At 61.1% G+C, this 21,274-nt stretch overlaps 1 protein-coding gene across 25 annotated transcripts in view; it reads left to right on the top strand.

The window, feature by feature from the left end:
- FBRSL1 (fibrosin like 1) overlaps window positions 1-21,274 on the top strand; it is a 77,174-nt gene that overhangs the window by 11,527 nt on the left and 44,373 nt on the right. For 24 of the 25 annotated variants that reach the window (XR_011994612.1, XM_072722550.1, XM_072722549.1 and 21 more), the window contains exons 2-4: window positions 5,433-5,633; window positions 18,830-18,934; window positions 20,969-21,004. Coding sequence is in view for 24 of the 25 variants with exons in the window: in XM_072722550.1 (XP_072578651.1) it covers window positions 5,433-5,633; window positions 18,830-18,934; window positions 20,969-21,004 (342 nt within the window). In the remaining variant the exon portion in view is untranslated. Of the gene's footprint in view, window positions 1-5,432; window positions 5,634-6,448; window positions 8,906-18,829; window positions 18,935-20,968; window positions 21,005-21,274 lie in introns of those variants that run through there. The other variant, XM_072722551.1, reaches the window with a different exon arrangement.

The following is a 21,274-nucleotide window of genomic DNA, read 5'->3' as shown; positions in this document are numbered from 1 at the left end:
GGCAGGTTCTACGTGACTTGGGAAGCTCAGGCTGCTTCCAGGAGTGAAGAGGATACCCACCTGGCTGGAGGGGTGTAGCCATGCCTTTGCCTGCAGAATCTGGGAGCCTGGAAAGGTCAGATCCATGTTAGACCATGAAGCCTCAGCCCTCAGTGAGAATCTGAATCTGGGTTTGCCAGTTCTAATTACTTTTATCTCTGCACGGTTTACTGAAGTGCCATTAGAGATCTTAACTGGTGATGCTAAAAATAACCCCATGGAATTGCTACAGGAAAATGTAATCATTGATTTCATGGCATCGTCAGATCCCCCTTTTGGTCTGTGGAGGATCCAGGGGCCTGGCTGCTACTGGGGTGCTGGGGGCTTCACTGTGGGGGCACTACTTCAGGCCTCAAGGGTCATGGGCTGCAGCGCTTGGCCATGCCCCCTCTGTAGGGCCACCCTGTGTGTAGGCATGCGTGCTAGGGTGTGCCTGGCCACATCTGGTGGGTCTGTAAGCAGACAGCAGCTCGAGGATACAGCCCGGCCCTGGACTGCTGGAGCTTGTCCTGGCTCACCCCAAACCACTGCTGCAGCCTCAGTGGGTCCTCCAGTTCTGTAGGCACACCGAGTATCCTGAGAGTCAGACACCAGCCCCCCACTCACCTGGCCTCCCTCCCTGGGGGTTCTGCCCAGAGAGTCTCTGCCTGCAGACCTGCCCTGGCTCTTGGCTCTGCCTTGCCAGAACACTCACCACAGTCTGGGCATAGCTGCTGCCCCATCTACAGATAAGGAACCCTACCCAGAGGCCCCACAGTCCAGGCAGAGCCGTGATTGGGACTCAGGGCCAGCATTCCCACTGCTGGCTCAGTGGGGGCAGAACTGTGGCAGTGTGTGCCTGAGCTTGGGTGAGCCTCTGGAACTGGCCCAAGCTCACATGGGGTCAGCATAACGGGTGAAGGCCAGCCCCAGTCCTGGTGTACCAGGAAAGGGCCAGCCAGACTTGTCCCAGCAATGTCCCATGGCAGGATTTGCTGAGTCCTGTGACCAAGAGCCTCTTGGGTACACAGTATAGGGGTCTGCTCTGTGAAGCCCAGGGACTCCTGGAGTCATTCTCAGGCAGTAGCTGAGCGGGGGTGGCCACCTCTGGGTCCCTGTGCACAAGGCCTCTTGCCCATGTGAGCCAGGAGAGGTCCTGTGGTGTCGCTGTCCCTCCACGTGCACGGGGCCTACTGGCTCAACCCTTGCGGGGCTGGGAGCAAATGGCTTCCCAGCTCCCGTACTCTTCCAGGTGCAGGAGCTCCTGCCCTGGGGCCAAGATTGAGCTGGACTGAGTCTAGGCCAGGAGACAGGCTTCGTCACCGGTATTTTAAGGATTCTAACAATCTAGGTTTTTTGTTTGTTGAAAAAAGACTAAACAAATATAACAGGTTTACAGAAAATGTGATGCGTTGAATGATTTGTGGTTGAGTGCTACATACTTTCATTGCATGAAAGATGTGACTGGTTGTGTGTGGAGAAGTGGCCTGGAGTTGCCCTGAGGCCCTTCCAGAACCCACAGAGGGGCCAAGGCAGGGCTGAGAGGGAGGAGCCCCCCACCGAGGTCTGTGGCTGGCAGGTCACTGTGCTTGCTTTGCAGTGTGTCTGCCCTGCCGTCCCTGCACCGTGGGTTTGTCTGTTTTGACTACCAGTGCCTGTTAGATCCTAGCCCAGCCAGTGTCCCACAGGTTTCGTAGTTAGTAATGAAACGTTGACACATCCTGCGGATCTGCTTGTGCTTCTGATCATGCACAGTCAGGCCATCCCCGTTCTCATCTCCCGGGCTCTGACAGGGGAGTTCAGAGGCTGTCCCCAGGCTAGAAGCTGCTTCTGTGATTTTAACTGATTGAAAGGTCCTAGAAGGGCTTCCTGCTCCTTCCCTGCGAACTAGTGGCTCTCTCTGTGAAAGTGAGGCTCAGCCCACAGTGCCTCAGGACGTGCCTGTTGTGGAGGCATATGTAGGAGGAGGTGGCCCACAGGGCTCCGTGGCAAGACGGAGATGTAGGTGGCCCGTGGGGGGGGGGGGGGTGCATGGTGTGGACACACCTGGTAGCTGAGTAAGCTGATGTCAGGGCCAGGAGGGGGTGGGGCCCAGGAGCCCACACAGTTCAGCTGTAGCAGACACCGGCTGTGGAGGCCGGGGTAGGGGCACACACGTGAGCATCGTGCATGTGCATGCCCGTGCGTGGTGGGGCACCTCAAACTCCTGTTTCCTTACCCACGTGCACATCAGGTAGTGTCTATACCTGCTCCCGGTGTGGTCAGTGTCCCCCTGGGGCCCAGACTTTTGATCAAACGTTCTGGGTACCTGTGAGGCTAGCTTCTAAATCTGTATGTTGAATGAGATGGGCTCCTCTTGGCCTTATTCAATCCAGCCAAGGCCTGAGTAGAACAAAAAGACTCTCCCAGAAGGAAGAGAGAGCTCCTCCCACCTACCCCGTTGAGCTAGGAGGGAGGCTTTTCCGGCCCTGGGAAGAGAGCTGCACCCCTGGCCTTCCTGGGCCTCTAGTTGCCCACAGCAGGGGTTGGGGCATCTGGGCCTCCAGAGCTGTGCAGCTAGCTTCTCCTAGTGAGGCTCCCCGCGTACACGCATCCTGCTGGTCTGCTTCTCTGGGAAGCCCCGGCTGATGCACCCCTTATAGCACGTTGCTCTGGTTTTTCTCTGCAGGTCTCTGACCACAGCCTGCTGGGCCCACCCTCTGTACCACGATGGGGGACTGGGGCCAGGCGGGGACCTCGAGGGTGGGCAGTGTGGTGCTGAGGTTCTGGCAGCCTGCGGCTGGGTGTCAGCGTCCAGGTTGAAAAGGCGAGGACTGTGGGGCCTCATTGTTCCTATGGCCTGTGTGGGAGGGAACTGGCTGGTAGCAGCAAGATTGGCCCTGGACAGGAGGCCTGAAAGCCATGAGTTAAGAGTGACAGACTAAGGGGGTATGGTGCCCGTGTGTCGTGGGGGCACCAGGAGTCAGCAAGTATTAAGTGCCCACACGTGGAGAATGAGCTACAGTCTCCAGACTTTCTTGTCCCTGGAGGGACTGCCTCGGTTTTCTTCCCCAGGGAACCCTGTGGCTATATGCTGACCAGTGGAGCCAGGGAGGCAGGCACAAGAGGGAGCATAGGGCTCAGCTCCTCGCCACCTCAGGGTGATTGCACTTGCTGGTCCTCTGGGGAGAGGGGTGTCCCAGGCCCTGCCCAGGAGCCCTCCCTAAGCAGCTCTGACGTGGCCCCTTCCCTTCAGCTTCCTTGCGTGGTCTGCCCTGCTGTCCATTTGAGCCAGCTCCCCTCTGGGGTGCTCACGGGTGCCTGGAGCTGAGCTGGCATAGTTAGTGTTTCCTGCCAGCCTTGTATATGCAGAGGCAGGGAGACCCCCAGAGTCTGCGATCAGCCCGATAGCCATAGAGAGGGCAGGAGCTGGGAGCTCTTATGGTGAGTAGGGGCTCCATCGTCAGGGTGTATGGGGAGCGGCCCCTTTGGGCTGAGATGAGCTGGGGCTCTGAGAGGTTCAGAGAGGCATGAGGGCATCTGACTGGGACTCCAGGAGGGGCTGCATAAATGTAGCAGCCCACAGAAGTGTCCAGAAGGTGAGCGTGGGAAAGGGTCTGTCCCATGTCTGAGGAGTGAGGATCCACTTGCTACCCTGGCCAAAGCCTGTGGAGCTTTGGGCAGAGCTGTGTGGCCTGGGAACAGCTTAAGAAAGGGACAGCTCCCAGCCTTGCCGATGTCCCAGGACAGGTGCCTCTGCAGCCCAGCTCTCCTCTCCCTTTCCGTTGTCCCTCTGTGAGCCTTGGGTAGGGGTAGGGATGCAGGGTGAACCCCTCTTCATAGAGGAGGATGCATATCCAGCCCCTTAGTGTCCTGACAGGTGGGAGGCTCTGCTGGGGCTGTCCTCAGTCTGTGTGACTTGGGCCCAGGCCCCTCAGGAGTGTTCCACCCTAAGAGAGAAGTCTGCCACCTGCAGATGCAGCCCACCACTATGCATGGTTGCTCCCAGCCAGGCTGTGGGGTCACAGCAGGGCAGTCATGCGGCGTCCATGCTGGAAGGGCAGCTCTAGCCTGGCCAGCCGCGTTGGTGCACCTCATCAGTTCTGGGGACTGTGGCACCTCTCACCCATCAGGAGGAGCTGTGTGTGTGTGGGGGGCAACTTGCTGTGGCTGCCTGGTGCTAGATTGGAGGACCCCACCCAGCAAGCACAGCGTGTCACCGTCTCCATCGCCGGGGCAGGGGACCACAAAAGGCTGGGGCGTTGGTTCTTTCTGTCACCTGCCCACGTAGACTGAAGCCTCTGAGGCTTGGCTGGGGCCAGGTGCTCACCTGAGAACAGAGGCCAGCCCTGGGAGAGGCTGCCATGGTCAGGGCTGGCTGCATTGGCACATCCCCCTCAAGTTCTCAGGAAGTACTTCCTGTGGGGACCAGGGAGCATCTCAGCCATGGGCATCACCTTTTCAGGCCCTCCTCCCCTTCCTCTCGGGTGAATACTTTCAGAATCTTCTGGGCCTCTTGCAGCTGGTTCCTTCCCTCTTCAGCAGCTCAGTGGAGACGGTATCTCCCACCCTACTCCATGGACCCAAATAGGAGGCTGGTGGGTGGCATTGCACCTGCACACTACCAGTAAATGCCAGTCTGTCCTGGGCTCTGGGCTCACTGGCAGGACCACCTCTACACAGTAGGAGCTGTGCACCATGGTGTGGGGACCCCACAGGGCATGAGAGACCCCCCCACACACACTGTTGTTGGCATTAGCACAGCAGTAGGTGCTCAGTAAATACCCCCTGGGTGTCACTCCCTGCTTTGGGACCAGGTGCAGCTATGATCAAAATGGGCACAGGTCCCCATTCTAGGGAAGGGGTCTAGTGTCCCTGAAGTTCTGCACAGCTGGCTGAGTCAGGGACTGGTTTCCCAGATAGGCCTCCATAGTGTCAGGATGCCCGGCTACATGAAGTTGGGCAGATCAACCCATGGGTGGCTCTAGACCAGGGGATAGTAGTCAGCTGCTATGGCAATGGCCCTCAGCTCAGGAACCCAAGGGGTACCCCTAGGAAGGCCAGCACAGCTGTTGGTCTTAGCACCTGCTCCAGTTTGGGTCATGGAGCAGCTCCCCCACCCCACCCCCCGTGACCGATTGGGACCCCTTGGGAAACATAGCCCCTGGTCCAGTTTTGTTTCCACATCACTCGCTCAGCCCTCTAGTCCTGACAGGCCCACTTACATTCACCTGACCCATCTGCCCATCTTCCTGAGGTGTGAGCCCCAGCCTGACTGCTTACTCAAGGGCTTGGCACCTCTAGGTAGGTGCCGACACATGCCCAGGGACCCACCCTCAGGGCATAGCATGGTCTGTGTGGTGTCACTGGTGGGTTAACACAAGGGGGTCATGCGTCACTGCCAGTTAACCAGCTTTGTCTTTCCTCACTCACAGAAGGACATGGCCCTGAAGCCACAGGAGCGCAAGGAGAAATGGGAACGTCGCCTTGCCAAGAAGCCCCGCGAGGCAGAAAACTGCCCATCTGCAGAACCAAGTGAGAACGGGCATCCCCTGGAGATTGGCAGCCCCGAGCAGGACCTGGAGCCTGCCTGCGACCGGGGAAAGAAGAAGGTCCCACTGCAGCCCACCAAGCAGGTGAGCACTGGGCCCTGCCCCCACTCAGAACTGTGGGCTCTGTGTCCTCTCCCCTGGGTGCCCTTGGGGCCACCCCAGCACCTGGACACCACCATCGGCATCTGGGCCCGCCTGGCAACGTGCTCCATTGTTGTTGGGCGTAGGGATTGAGGTACATGTGGACTAGGGCCCAAGGCAGCTGCTCGCCGTGAGCCCAGGTCCCGAGCAGATAGGAGACTGTCCCCTGGGGGGTCGCACAGCCAGAGAGGCCAGCTGAGAGCCCAGGGATTTGGTGGGGAAAATGTACTTGGGGCAGGAGGGTGCACCCGCTGATAGGCTGGCCCCGTCTCCCCATTGCGTCTGTCAGGCTCCGCCGACCACGGAGTGTCCAGCGTGTCTGTAATGTGTGGGGCCAGGTTCAGCATTGGGTGTTCTCCATCTGCTACACTTCTGTAGGATACAGCATGTGGGGGGATCACGTGACTCGTGGTCAGGGGTCCAGGTGCAGGGAGCAGCCCTACCCAGGGGCCTCCCTCCGCAGCGGCCCCCAGCCGGGCCCTTGGTGGGAGGGTTGTCCTTGCTGTCACCAGAGCCCTGGAGGTGGGCGGGGGGAGGGGGGTGGCTCTCTCCCAGGTGCCGCTGCTTTCCTTCTCAGGGACTCATGGTTTGCGCCTTCTTTTCAGAGAGGGGTTTTTCTTGGCATTTCACACTCTACAGTCAACTCCTGTGGGGATTGGGCTGCTGGTGAGGGGGCAGCATGTCTCAGGGGCCTGGGCTGGTTGGGGGGTCTGCAGGCACACCTGCCCAGGTGGACACGTGCTCTTTCTTCCATGCAGGTGTGCTCCCCAGAAGGGGGGCCGCTCCCAGCCAACTGGGACCCGAACGGCCCGGCCCAGCGCCAGCAGCAGCTCCAGCCCAGCCAGCCCCAGGGGTCACTCCCAGCCCCGTGTCAGCGCTGCCAGCCCCGTCGGGCTCTCCCGGACCCTGGGCAGCCCTGCCAGCCCCAGCGGCCACTCCCGGGTCAGGGCCGTTGGCCCCAGCGGTCACTTCTGGGCCCGGGTCAGCCCCGCCAGCCCCGGCGGTCACTCCTGGGCCCGGGCCAGCCCTGCCGGCCACAGCAGCTGCTTCCAGCCCCAGATCAGCACTGCCGGCCACAGCGGCCACTCCTGGCTCAGCCTTGCCGGCCACGTTGGGCGCTCCTAGGCCCTAGGCAGCGCTCTCGGCGCCTGCGCTCCCTGCTGGCCCCCTGGCAGCGCTGCCGGCCCCTGCGTTCCCTGCTGACCCCGTGGCACCGCTGCCGGCCCCTGCGCTCTCTGCTGGCTCCCTGGCAGCGCTGCCGGCCCCTGCGCTCCCTGCTGGCCCCCTGCCACCTCTGCCGGCCCCTGCGCTCCCTGCTGGCCCTCTGGCACCGCTGCTGGCCCGTGCGGTCATGGGTGGCCCCCTGTGTCCGTGGCCAGCCCAGCAGGGCAGCCTCAGGACAGCGGTGCCGACCCCCACAGTCACTCCTCTTGCTGCGTCCACGCCGCCGGCCTGCCAGCTCACTTTCAGGCCAATGCTGCTGTCCCAGGAGGGTGCCCCTAGCCTCATACCAGCCCCGGAGGTCCCTCCTGGGACAGCCTAGCCGCCCCAGGGGGTCCCTGCTGGGCCTCAGTCAACCCCAGCAATTAGTTGAAGCCCCAGAGCACCCTGGCCCCCCAAAACCTTCCCTCCTGGGCCCTGGACAGCCGTGCCAACAAAAGCGGCTGCTCCTTGGCCCAGAGCAGTCCTGCCAGCCCCTGAAGTCCCTCCTGGGCCCCAGCCAGTCCTGCAAACCCCAGCCTTTGCTCCCCATCCCTGAGCGCCCGTCGCTCCTGGGCCGGCCAGGCCCACCCCGCCGGCCCCTCCTGGGGCCCCCAAGCCAGCCACGGCGGTCACTGCTGGACCTGGTTCGGGCCCATGAGCCACAGCTATCACTTCTGGCCCTGGGCCGGCCCTGCAGGCCCCTGAGGTCACGACGGACTCGATCCTCCACCCCTGCAGTGGCCCGCCAGGCCCCATCTGTCAGTCCCGGAGCCTGACACCCACTTCCTAGACTACTCTGGGTGGCTGTGCAGGCACATGTATTACCAGACTCACTGGCCGGAGGCCTTCTACAGACAGTCCAGGCTGTTTGTGGTTGGAAACTGAGGCTTGGCAGAGGCAGCCCCTGCAGGGCTGCCACCAGGCTGAGGCCCATCTGCATCAGGAAGAGAGGAGAGGACCTCCCCAGCATCCTCCCAGCTCCCTGCCATGCCTGTCCCCATTGTGCCCGCCGCTTTGTATGCGCACCCTCCTAGGAGAGTGACCACGGCTACCCCAGGGGCCCGGGCGCACACTGGAGGATCCCTCTGTGTCTGTGTGCCTCAGAAGTACGTGAGAGCTCTTGTGCACGCCTCCATGGGTGTGCGTCCCTGCAAGTGTGTGCGGATGTGTGTGCGCACGTGGGGGCTGCCAGCCGCAGGCCTTGCCGTCCCTGGGCCTGAATCTGTCTGGCCTGTGTGCATTCCATGCCCCTAGGCAGAATGAGGGTCAACTGGAGCCTGGCCACGGGGTCCTGCTCACCTCCCTCTGGCAAAGGGTGACGTCGCGCGTCCACCTCCAGGGTTCTGTGAATGCAGGGAGGGGACAGACGCACGGGGCACTCAGGGCTGTCTGTGGCCGAGTAGGAGCTGCTAGTGACAAGGAGGGCCGTGCCCCAAGCTCTGGACCGGGAGGGCTGGGGCCATTCTTGGAATGCCTCCTCCTGGGCTCCACTCAGCCCGTGCGGCTTTCAGCTGTTGCCCCTGCCCCCCAGGAGGTTCCCTGTGGGACAGACCTCACACTACAGGGTTTTTCTGCCCTCCGCCCATCCCTCACCCCAGATCCCAGGCTCAGGGCAGTCCCACACTGGTGCTCAGCTCTGACCCTCCAGAATTTGAGGGTCTCTGGGGCAGGGGGTTGCAGCCCTTTCTAGAGAGCAGCACCAGCCACCTGGTGGGGGCCCTGGCGGGGCTTCAGCAGCTGTTTGTGTGCCTAGTTTCACTGGGCTGCAACAGCTGCTCCAGTGCTGATCCCATTCTTGGAGGCCTTGGAGGTACCCCCTACCAACCCCATTTTCTCATGAGGTTGCTGGCCCTCCAGGGTCCCCACTGGCTGGGTGTGGGGGCTTCCCTGCTGCGCAATGCCCAGAGCAGGGCCTGCAGGCATCTGGTCCTAACCCAGGGTCTCCCAGAAATGTGGGGCTTATTTTTCTGATTAAAGAAAATAAAAAGTGCCGTGCCATTATTTTTACGACAGCAGCAGCGAGTGTGTGTCATATGTGAAATGATTTATTGTGACAAGTGGTTTTGTGCATATCTGGATTTGCTTCCTGTTCACTGCGTTCCTCCTGTGTGGCAGGAAGGCAGCCTAGGGAAGGGGGTGCCCAAGGAGGGGTGTGTGGCCTTTACACAGCTCACCATGCTACGTGGTGTGCGTTCGGGGGGTCCGCACTCGCCATAGTCATCCAACTGTCTTGGCAAGCCCTCATGTCCTGCTATGTCCCTCGGAGCTCCTGCTCAGGAAGGGGTCACTGCATGCTGCACATTTGTCACGGACTCTGGTCCCCCACTGTCCCCTCTTTCCTTCCCAGAACCCTCCTGATCTGAGGATAGCAGTATTGGGATCTTTGCCTTCTTGGTCCCATGGGCGAGCCTGGTGGGTGGAACTGGTGCAACCACTGCCTTTCCAGGCCCTTCTGCACTTAAGGACCTGAGTAGGGGAAACAGAATAGGGCGCTGGTCACCAGGAAAGGGTGGAAGACCGTAGCCCCCGTCAAGGCCCACTGCCTCCCCAGGCGAAATGGCCCCACCATGAGTGAGCCCGGGGGTGCCCTTGGTCACCACCCCCACCCCTTAGTCCCCTGCATACTTGCTGAACCATTTGAACCCAGAGGGGCCCCCTGGGGTCACGGCTGGCCCTGGGTTCAAAGTGACTGGACCCTGAGGGGGTGCATGCTGGAGAGGCACCCACTTGGTATGGGGGACTAGACCACATGTGCCATGTCCGGGGGCGGGGGCATAGCCACCCTTATTGCTGACAGGAGAGCAGGGTCCTGTATGGTCTCTGTTGCTGAGAGCAGCTGGTTTTCTATGGATCTGGAGATTTTGAAATGGTGGCTCATTCTAACGTTAGGAACCACCTCGCTAGCCAAAGAACACAGCTGAATGGCCATGTGTGGCCTCGGGGGAGGGGTTTGGGCCCTGACAGCTTATGTGGTCCCAAGGCTAGAGGTGGGGGTTGTGGCCCGCCCTGTCGTGGGGAGAATGGGGGCAGGATGAGTCCTTAGGGTGCTGTGGGTCTTCGGGAGGCCCCTGGGTAGAGATGGGAGCTGGGTGCAGTGCTCTGCTGGGGTCTCCCTCCAAGCCCTGTAGCCCACCCTACATAAGTCCCCTGCCTCTACCTCCCTGTCTGCAGATGGGGCCCTGAGGAGACCATGCCTGATTGCTGGTAGATGGGTGAGAAGCAAGGGGTGTGGTGGTTCACAGGGAGGAGGGGGGAAGGAGAACCCTCAGGGTGCGCCCTGCAGAAGGTGGGAGGGGAGGGTCCTGGCACTCAGCTAGGATGCCCGGTCCAGGGTTCCTGGGAGGAGCTTGTCTGCGCCATGTACACGTCCGGGCGTGGACATATGTGCTTCTGCCTTCTGCCGAGTGTGGCCGTGTTCTTTGAGCAGGCTCCAAGCTCAGGTGGAATGCCAGCGCCGTCCTGACACGTCCTGCCCCCTCACATGGAAAGCCCAGGGCGGAGGAGCCCCTGGACTGCCCCAAGCTCGCTGACCGAGGATCCTGCCAGCACCTCCATCACTGGGTACTGCTCCGGGCACTGAAGAGGCATCCTGACCGGTGTGGACCAGCCCTGCCCCGTGGGGCTCTGCTCTAGCAGACACACAAAGTGGCTCCATCACCACGGAGTGTGTTAGAGGGGCTGGCACGCCTCCACCTACACCGTTGCTCAGCTGGGCTGGGGAACGGGCCAGCCAGGTGGACTGGCCACAGGCCGCAGTCACCACCCCACAGGCACACCATTTGCCGAAACTAGGGGCATTTAAGGAAGGTGCTGCCCATGTCCAACCCCCCTCTTGTCTGGGGGAATTCAGCAAGAACCCTGCCCTAGTGCTGGGGTTGGGGTGCCCAGACTTGAGGGGCCCCTAGAGGGGCCCCAGGATCCTGTTAAAAGGCATGTCTGAACCTATAGATGGAGCTTGGTGTGATGTGCCGTGTGATGGGTTATGGTGAGAGCCACATGGTGGTAGCCCCTCTTGCAGCCACGTTGAAATTCAAGAGACAATATTGAACTTTCTGTGTCCAAAGTTGTATCATTTCAATGTATAGTGAGTATGGAAGTCAGTGGGACATTTCCCCTTTCTGGCAAGCTTTGGAAAGCGGCACGTATCTAGCCCTCCTCCGTTCAGACCAGCCCATCCACATGCTCCGTTCCCTCGTGGCTCCGATTCTATGGGGTGTGGAGGGTGGTGCAGCGTGGGTAGAGCCCACAGTGACCTGTCTCCATGAGCCTCCTCCCACGCTCTGCCAGCCCCGCTTCGGATCCCCGTGCTGAGCGCATCAGCCCCGAAGTTCCCATGGAGCTGTAGGCTGGGTATCCGCTCGGATGCCGCGGGGCCTGTAGCGGAGTGTGAACGGGCCCAGACGGGGAGAGCGGGCATCGCCCGGGGGGTGGGGCTGGACGCGCATAACCGCCCCTTGCTGCTCCGTCCTTGCCACACGCGGCCAGTCCTTGGCTTCCACCTCGTGCATGTCTCCAAAGGATTGCCCTGAAAGTGACCCAAAGGAAACGGCGAGAAAAACTCTTTGTCCGCGCTCAGTGACACTGGTGTGTGTGCTGGGGGAGGGGACAGGCACGAGGCCCGGGACTGCCCAGAGCTGGAGAGGGTGGGTCCAGACAAAGGGATGACGGGGAAGAGTGGAAATTAGCCAACCGGAAAGCAGCGAGGACACTGGCAGAGCCGCAAAGCCAGTTCTTTGAAAGCACCGACGACACAGGCCCCGCTGGCTGGGTGACAACGAGGATCCCCAGTGACCAGGGTCTGACCGCAGAGCTGAGGCTGCGCTGCAGGGGCCCCGAATGCGCTGAGGGGAGGGGCGCAGGCCGCCAGGAAAGTGCAGCCTGACCCTGCGGACCGTGCCGCAGCGGGCCATCGGCGTGGGACTGTGTCTGCTGAGGACATTAGCTCCATGAGGCGGAGAGCTCCGCGCCCCGCCGGCCGCGATGGTCTCGCAGCGCCTGACAGGAGCTGAGCTCCAGCTGCCCAGGCCCCACGGTTAGCCCCAGCAGCGCCTCCAACGTGGCTGGCCACACCCAGGAAGGAGCAGGCGAGGTCACCGCCACGTTTCAGACGAGGATGACGAGGAGAACCCAGAAGCAGCAGTTCAGCAGCTGAGACTGCCAGGGTGCTGGGTGAGCAGGGTCCACACCTGGGCAGCTCCATTCCTGTAGCCTGTGTCCTCGACCTTGACCCTTCCCTGGAAGGCAGCCCCTGTCCTCCTGGGCCCTGTCTCTCTGCCATCTGCAGGTAGTGAGGTTCCTCTTTGGAGCCCATTTGACCATGCCCACCCCTTGCTCAAAGTGTTCTGGAAGGTTCTCCCTGCCCTCTCATTCCTGGTGACCTGTGTCCCTCTCCTGCCTTGACTCTTACTTCTGGCTGACTGATGATCCTCGAGCTTCAGCTTCTGCACCATCCACCCTCCGGGGCTTCCCTGCCCCAGGGCCCTCACACCCTGTGCACCTGCCTTCACTTACGACCAGGTCGCGTGACCCGCAGCCGGGCTGAGGCAGATGCTAGGGGAGGCAGGTGGGGGTCATGGCAGAGTTCCGGATGCTCCACCTTGGCCAACGTCAGCTCTAGGTGCCCTGAGGCTCGCTATGTGGCCCTGGGCAGCGGACTCTGCCCCTCAGTACCGGGTTTTCCCTTCTGCGTGGTGGGGTTAGGCCGGGTTACGTTGCTCCTCCCCCAGCGGCATTGGGAGTGGAGCATTAATTGAACCCCTCTCAGAACAGCGGCAGGTCCTGAGCTGGTGTGAACGGCCGGCTCCTACTTGTGCAAATAGCTGTCCCCACCCTGGCTCATTCTCACACCAGGTTTGCAGCTCCATGCGGCGCACGGGGCTTCCAGGATTGCCGCGGCCCCCAGCCGTGGCGTCCACGCACGCTGTGGTGCAGCTCTGCAGCCGGGGCTCACCTCCTGCCTGCCACCCTTCTCGTGCTCCACCCCTCCACCTTTCTGGCCTGCTTCGTCATCCATCAGGTGGGGGGTCACCCATGCTACACATCTCGTGCGCACGCACACACACAAGACAAATGCAAGTCCATCTGCCGGTGCCTGGTGCTCTGGATTTGTCTTTGCTGCTGTCACTGTGGTGCCGCCCCAGTTCTCTCTCACAGAGCCGTCTCTTGAGCCCTCTTGCCAGGCCTTCTCAGGTTCCTTCCCAGGGCAGCTTCAGGAGCCGTAGGCTGGCCTGCAGGTGCTGGGGTGGGACTGCTGCAAGCCCAGGGCTCCCATTGCCAGCTGTGGTGCTCATGGGAACTGAGAGTTGGGCTCTGGACAGCCTGGAGGGCTTGAACACAGGCTCTGTTGAGAGGGTAGAGGAGAGATGCGTTGCCCAGAGTGGCAGGACCCACCCTACCTGGCCCCACCTGGCCCCTGTTTGGGCCCTGGGATGCAGCAGGAACAGGACAGAAGACAATCCCTACCTTCAGAGAGGAGGAGTTCCAGTGGGGAAGACACCTTGGAACAGGTGGAGGGACTTTGGCCAGCAGGCCAGTGTCCAAAGGGAAAAGGGGCCGCTGTAGATCGGGGCTCAGGGAGCCTCTTCCGGCAGGCCTGGCACTTAGGAGGGCACTCTCCTGCAGAGGCCTACCGCCGGGGGTGGTAACCAGTGCAGGGCATGAACTGACGGATGCTTTTAAGAACTCTTGGTGGTGGTGGGCTGGCATCCGTGGTTGGTCAGTGGGCCAGCTGGCCACACGGGCAGCTGATGAGCAGGAGGCTTCTGCAGGCACGAGGAGGTTCTGGGTGGCTTGATCAGGTCATTAGTCTTTCAGAAAGATGGGGACAGTGATCAAGCAGGCTCCAGGGCCAAGCCAAAAAGTGACAGAGGCCAGATGGAGCCCAGGGGACCCCACTCCATCTCTCTGTGCCCACTCTAATAGTTCTGGGCGCTGGATGTGGTTGCTCATCTTGTCCCTCTAGCAAGGGGGACCACACCTGTGCACAGATAGGGCCCACAGCTTGTGTGTAGCAGGCCCAGAGCCTGCTAGCCATGTGTCTTCTAGGGTGGTGGCCTCACTAGCATCCCTCGATGTGTTGTGCATCTTACACATCTGTCCATCTGCGGCCCATCCATTGTCTCCCCATCGACCCGTCCCTGTCTCAGTGGAGGAGCATGGGGCAGTGGAAGGGTGGCCAGTGTCAGAGAGCAGCAGTTTGCTCCTGGTACTGGGCTGTCTGTGGGAACACTTGCATTGCTTGAACCCCCTTCACTGCGCCTGGTCCTGCCTCTGTCCACGGAGCATTCACCGCACAGTGCAGGAGACAGACAAGCCAATCTGGGATGCTGCTTCACTTTCAGAGGGACACTTGGGGCCCCAGGGTCCTGAACGGTCCCTAGCCCAGCCTGGCTGATGCAGGAGTGGACAGAGCATCGAGAAGGATTTCTGGAGAAAGCAGAATCCAGCTTATAACCCAAGTAGGTGTTAGCCGACCAGAGGAGTGGTGCAGCAGGATGTCCTCCCAACTGGTCGCGTCTGACCCTGCATGCAGCCCCAAGGACTGCATGTCTCATGTCTCAGTGGGTTATGACTTCACTTCACCAACAGATGCTGCCATCAGTGGGGGGATGCCAGCCTGGAAACACCCAAGCTGAGCTGTGAGCTATTGTTCATGTTCAAGGGTGGGGAGCGGGGAGGGGATGCATGCACATGACAGAGCCCAGAGTCCAGAAGCTATGCATGCAGCCTTGTAGGGGGGAGGGGGGTCGCCTGCTCCCGCCAGCCCTGCCCACCCACGCATGATCGCACTGTCTGTGAGAAGGGCGCCTCCCTGGGCTGGCCTTGCTCTGTGGCCATGCCCCAAGCCTCGGGGCTCCCTGCGGCCGCCTCTACCCTGCTTCTCCATAGCACTGGACCAAGAGCAGGCCTCTGCCGACCATGGGTTCAGGCCCTGCCGCTGAGAGGGTGCATATGCTGAACTGAACACAGCAATGACATGACATGTTCACTGCTGCCATGTGCCACGGGGAAGGCAGTGGTTGCACATGCCAGGTGGGATGGGTTGTAGGTTCTGGGGTCAGGAGGCCCCACCGAGCCCCAGGGACTGGGAGAGCAAGTAGTAGGAAATCCTGGGGGCAGCCAGGCCTGGGATAGCCACGGGCTGTCTCCTGTCTGCCCAGGGGCACTGCTGTGTCCTCCCTCTGGGGCCCTTTGCAATGTCCTCTGCACTGGCCACCCACTCCCCTCACCCCCACACCCACCACCCCGTGGCCTGATCACCAAGGGCAACCCCGTGTTGCCTGTCTGTGGCCCAGTGTGCTTGCCGGCCAGCCCAGGACATAGACGCTTCCTCCCGGGATGTGCAGTGGAGCCTGGACTAGACGGCCCCGTGGGGGAGAGGTCAGGGAAGGGGAGGGATCGCAAGAGTGGGTAGCAGCCTGAGGAGTCTGGGCTTCTTCATGGGTGAGTTGCCGTGGCCATTCTGTCCCTGTCGGAGAGCTTGTGGTATGCCACCACCAGGAAGTAGTATCCTTAGCCCCACTAATCTGATGACAGTGCCCTGTCATGCTAGTCCAAAGGAGTTGTGCTCTACCCACCTTTCTGAGAGCCAGGACCTGACCCTGCCAGACTGAAGGCAATGCCACGTTTCTACATGTCCCTCAGTCTGAAGGCGGAGTCCCATCCCCACAAGTCTGAGAGCCTGCTCTGCTGGCCTGCCACCTTGCAAGAGCCGTTTGTGAGCCGGTTTTCAGACTGTTGGCAGCTGAAACCAGCCATGGTGTCCTCACACCACAGAAGCCTCAGGCACTCCATGTTAGGGCTCCTCCACCTTGGCAGCCTTGTCTTTTTTCTCTGCTGTTGTCTTGGTACTTGTAGCTATCTGCCAACTGTGTGCCAGTCTCTTCATTGTAGGCTTCAGGAGGATGGGAATGTCTGTCTTATTGTGTTTGCTGCCCAGAACAGAGCCAGTGCATAGGTACTCTGTAAGCATTGGGTGGGCAGGTGACAGGTGGACCTGTGGATGGATAGATGGATGGATGCATAGATAGGTAGGTGGATAGGTGGGTGGGTGGGTGGGATGATGGATGGATGGATAGACAGGTGGGTGAACAGGTGGATGGACGAGTAGATGGACGGGTGGATGGGTAGGTGGATGAGTGTGTAGATGGGGACATGGATGGGCAGGTTGGTGGATAGATGGGGGATGGACTGATGGGTGGATGGATTGGTGAGTGGATGGATGAGTGGTGAATGGGTAGATGAGTGGATGGATGGTTGGATGGATGGATGGGTAGGTGGATAAGTGGATGGAGAGTGTTTGGGTGAATGGGTAGATGAGTGAATGGATGGATGAGTTGGATGGATGGATGGATGAATGGATAAGTGGATAGGTGGATGGACCACAAGGCTCAGTGGTGGACACAGGCACAGGGGCTCCCACTTACCCTCCCAGGGCAATCAGAGCACCTTCTAGCCCTAGACATGGACTTAAAGGCCCAGGGACTCTGATCTCATCTCTCCAGCTCCAGCTGGAAACATGTGTACCGTTCCTGACACGCCCCTGCCAACCCCCACATACCTGGCCAGTAACGTCTCTGGGCAGCTAGGGTAGCAGGTGGGGCTGCAGGACAGCCAAACTCATCCCATTGTGTCTGGGATTGGGGTACTTCGTAGGACGTAAGACTCAGTTTTATAGGATTTTCTGGGAAATGGGGCTTTCTGAGCCAAAACTGGCCACTCGAGGAGGGGTGACAGACCCCAGCCTGCCCCTCCTGCAGAGTACCGCTGAGGAGTCTTGCTGAGGCATCCCTTCTGGGACCCAGTTGAGAGAGGCGACAGCCTCTTTGAGTGTGTGAAGTGAAATGTGGCTTTCTCCCTTCTCCAGTCTCAGCTGTGTGGGGGGTTGCAGTTTAGCCCCTCTATTCCCTCTCTCCTACTGGGTAAACCTGTGCAGTGAACAATCTTCACTGCTGTACAGGGCAGCCCCGCACTAGTCCTTTCCTGTCCCTGAGGTGTCTGTGGGTCCAGCTTTTCTCTCCTGGGGCGGGACCCTGCCCTGGGTTCAACCTGAGCTGCTGTCCCCTCGGTAGTGAGTGTGGGGCTCATGGGGTGACTACTAATTATTGGAGCCATGGGTCTCAGCTGGAGCCACAGCAGCATCTCCCAGAGGGCCTGATGACACGTGGTTTGAGTTTCAAATTCTGTAAGCCTGGGGCGGGTCTAGGGTAGTTAGAACTCTGCAGGTGACAACAGTGACATCTGGCGGCTTCTTGGTGGGTGCTGGCCCTGTCGACTCAGGTTGATGGAACTGTGTCACTCAGACACCGACGTGCACATGCTCCTTGTCACGCGGGAGGGATTTGGTAGGCATCCCTATTGCACAGGTGAGGCAGCTGGGCCCGGGGACAGTCAGAAGAGGCCATGCTGGCTCGCTCTGGACGTGCCGCACTCAGCTGACCAGGATGGAACGAAAGGGGACCCATAATCTGTGCTGTGGGGGCTCTTGCCTGGCATGGGACCAGGACCCTGCCCTGGGCCTGCCTCCGAGAAGGAGAGGGTGCCGAGGCCTGGGCCACCCCTGGGCCTCCCCTGGACCCTCTGTGCAGGGCCCCGGGCTATGGACTACGGACACAGGCTCTGTCTTGTCATTTGTACTGCTGGCCAACACGGGGCCCATGGCTTTGGGGGGCCGTACCTCCAACTTGGAACCTGGGGTGGCCCTGGGGAGCAGGGGGTCTGAGTGGCTGCCTGGAGAGAGGCTTCTGGCCGAGCCTGCTGTGGGGTCTGCAGGAGGAAGGGCCCAGGTCCTGGGGTCGTTTACTCAGGCCTCAAGAATATTCTAGATCATAGCCAGTGTTCCTTGCTGACCCATCCTGGCCTTTGGCCCAGCCAGGGTCTCCAGGCTGGAGGGTGCTCGAGACAAAAAGGCTGGACGTGGAGGACTGGTCATAGGCTCTGGACCCTGGCCAGGCCTCGCAGACCATGGTGGTGGGATGGGTTCTGTACTTGAGGGCACCATGCTGGGTGGGCTAGGAGGCTGAGGGGCAACGAGGGGTGCAGGACACTCACATGCCCTCGGTGTCCCCACGCTGTCCCACAGGTGTTGGGTCTGTTCCGAGGAAGATGCCAGGCATATAGACAAGGTACAGTGGTCAGTGTGTGCCCTGCAGGCTGACCTAGAGGACAGAGCTGCAGGGATGCTCCAGAATACAGGGCTGGGGGTAGGGAGGTGGTGGGTGGCAGACCCCAGGCAGCGAGCGGGGGAGCCCAAGAAGTCTGGGCCATGTGGTTGGAGGTGTGACTCCCTGGCTGCGGCAGGTCAGTGCAAGGGTCTAAAGTTCTTTCCCAGTGAGAAGGAGAAGAGGAGCAGGAATTCTGGGTCTGCTTCACCTTCTGGGCTTGCTTTGCCCTCCACAAAGTGGACACAAGCCTCTCCTCAGGGCTTGTGCGTGAGAAGTGGAGTGCTGAGCACAGCAGGGCCTGGGGACTCTGGGCAGCAGCCGACCTCCTGGGTGCACTCGTCCTGCTGTGCAGGTGCAGGGCAGAGACACAAAGAGGTCTGGTGGGGGCCCTAGGGCACACAGTGGGCAGTGGCAGTTCACACTCAGCCGGCAGTACCCTGGGGCTCGTGTGTGCCGTAGGGGCAGCAAAGGTGGCCTGCCGTGGAGGCCGGGGACCAGCTCCCTGGTGTAGAGATGGGGCAGGGGAGCCCGCTGGCTCCAGGAAACCAGGGCAGAGCCGGCAGTGGCGTCGTGTGCGGTCTGCTCTTCTGGGTGCTTCTTTCCGTGCCTGCTTTGCCCCTGCTGCCCTCTCTCTGGGCCACGGCCCGGGGCTCAGTGTGGGTGAGCAGGTCAAGGCAGAAGTGAGGAGCCTGACCCTGGATGTGCCCCCACCCTGCCTCCGCAGGCAGAGGGCCAGGGTCTGTGTTTGCTGAGCCTCCCTCTCCCTGTCCCCAGATGAAGGTCACAGCGTCCAGAGGGGGCGACCACCACAGTGGGGATGACAGCTTCCACGAAGCCACCAGCTCCCGGAGGAGTAGTTCTCGGGACCAGCTCAGTGACGTGAGTGCCCCAGCTGCTTGCTCAGCCAAACACTCCCAAGTCCCTCACTCAGGAGCCGGGGGGGAGGGGAGGGGGCCTGCTCCCCACCTTTAGCAGGTATTGAAAGGCTCACCGAGGGCTTTGCGTTTGCACTGAGCATTGTGCCTTCCTTAAAACATGAGGTTTCACTAATGAGGAAGTCCCCACTAGGAGGGGTTTAAATGAGAAACCCAGAGTAGGCCCTGGCAGGAGCCACAGGGAAACCTTGTCCTGCTGGGGGTGCACCCTGGCCCATGGCTACTGCCAGACAGGGCCACAGTGGGAACCCCTGTGGGCAGTGCTCCTGGTCTGCTGGGCGGGCCTGCTCTGGGCCCGGGGCGGTGGGGGGCGGGTGCGGTGGGCAGCCTCAGGCCCACGGGGAGCGAGGGTGCCCCGCTGAGGCACATGCTGGCCTGGTCGGGGACCCATAGTGTCCTGGGAGGACAGGTCCCTGAGTATCCAGCCTAGTGTGGGGATGACCCTGGCAACACGCAGAGGATGCCACTTGAGATTGGGCCACTAATGCGAGTGCTGGGTGCCCTTCAGGGCCTCTGGGTCTCCCTGGCCACAGCCACTTGGAGGAGGGGGTGGGTGGGCGCAGCAGGGAACTAGGATGGTGACCAGGGGAGAGGCCCCAGGCGGAGGCCCCTCCCCCCCACCCAAAGGCTTTTGTCTTCCTAGACCCCCAGCTGCAGAAGCCTGGAGGCTCAGGGGCTGGGTTTCTGGGTGACTGAAAGGAGTGAGCATCTCTCATTATCATCTCAATAGAGGCCTGGAGGGCGCAGCGCTGGTGGGGAGGCTGGGAGGAGAGGCTAATTGCCCAGCTCGGGAGCTTGTCACCACAAGATGGGAAAATAGACTGGTAATTGTCTGGGGCTGTGGGGCTGCCCTACTTCGGACTCTAATTGCTGGTGGGATGAGTGAAGCAGGATTCTGAGCACTTCAGGGAGGGCCCTGAGGACACATGCTCCAGAGCAGTTATAGCACCCCACCCGCCCCCGTCAGCAGGGCAGGGGGAGCTCCCCTCCCCCGCCAGGGTGGACCCGCAGGACCTGGCAAGGGTCCATCTGGGCAAGGAAGGGTCCCAGAGCCCCAGCCAAGGCTGGATGGGGTGCTGTGCCTAGGCTGCAGTAAGGGGGGACCCCTTCCTGCCCCTTGCACCACCCCTCAACCCGTGGTCCCCCACCCTCCTGGAGGAGTCTGCAGCCAAACCCGTTCCTCCCTGGCATGCTCTGGACCCATGAGCCTGTGTTGGCCCCCTGAGCTCACTCACCCTGCACCACCCCCACATCCACCGTCTGTTGCCCCTTCCTGCGCTCTGCCCCCTGCCTTGCCAGCCTGTGTGCTGGTGGAATGCCCCTCCTCGCGTGGCTGCCCCCTGAGCACATCTCCTCACTGGTTTCTCCTGCCAAATCTGAAATGCCCTGTCAAGTCAAGTGTTGCTGGGTGGCCTCAAGGGACCTTCCTGGGTGCCCCTCACCCCTGGCCTCCAGGCTACAGTGCATGTCTGTGGCTACCCCTAGCCCCAGGCTACCCATTTACTCCCCTTCTAGGAAGTCTGCCCTCCGCGCCCCCAACCCCCGCAACCCAGTGACCCTGTGAGGCTGGTGGCTGGTGGGTGGTCATTGGTCCCCCTGCCTGGGCCAGAGGGGGAGGACATGAACGGAGCCCCAGCAACAGCGTGCCTCACCTGTTTCCCATAGCTGGTTTGGGACCTGGCCCTCTGGGAGGGGCCGAAATGTGCCCAAGGAGTGAGCCCATCTATGAAGGGACCTGGGGACTTTGCCTGCCTCTCTGTTGGGTTGACTCTGCTGGGCAGGGCTGCATCTTCTGAGTCTCTGCCAGGGCCCTGTGACACTCTGCTGTACCCTCCTCTGTGGCACAGTGGCCTGTCAGCACCCAGAGACGGGGGCTCTGAAAAAGGCTGAGGTCCGGGGCCAGGAGGAGGAGGTCCTCAGAGGAGGGGCAGCCACTGGGGCTGTGACCCTCCTCCTAACTGTTCTTCCTTCCCTGCAGAGCTCTACGCAGGCCGTCTCGGGCAGAGGCTACTCGGTAAGTCTGCCACCTGTGTACCTTTGCAGCTCCCAGCTGTCCTGAGTGTTTCCCCTTCGGGACCAGAGACCTCGGGGTGGTCCTGGCCCTGCAGCAAGGCTGGGAGGGGACTTTGTACAGGGCTGGGGCTGAGGCCAAAGCGGGCAGAGATTGGGAGGGAGCATCACGCTCACTCAGGGTCCTGCCCTGGGGGAGACCTGCTGGCCCTCGTTCCCCGAATTCCTCGAGCACTCGGGGTAGGGGAGACACTCTGCCTCTGGGTCCTGCCGG

Source organism: Vulpes vulpes, chromosome 10 (assembly GCF_048418805.1).
Source record: "Vulpes vulpes isolate BD-2025 chromosome 10, VulVul3, whole genome shotgun sequence".
NCBI lineage: Eukaryota > Metazoa > Chordata > Mammalia > Carnivora > Canidae > Vulpes > Vulpes vulpes.
This window is presented reverse-complemented; position numbering and strand designations above follow the sequence as displayed.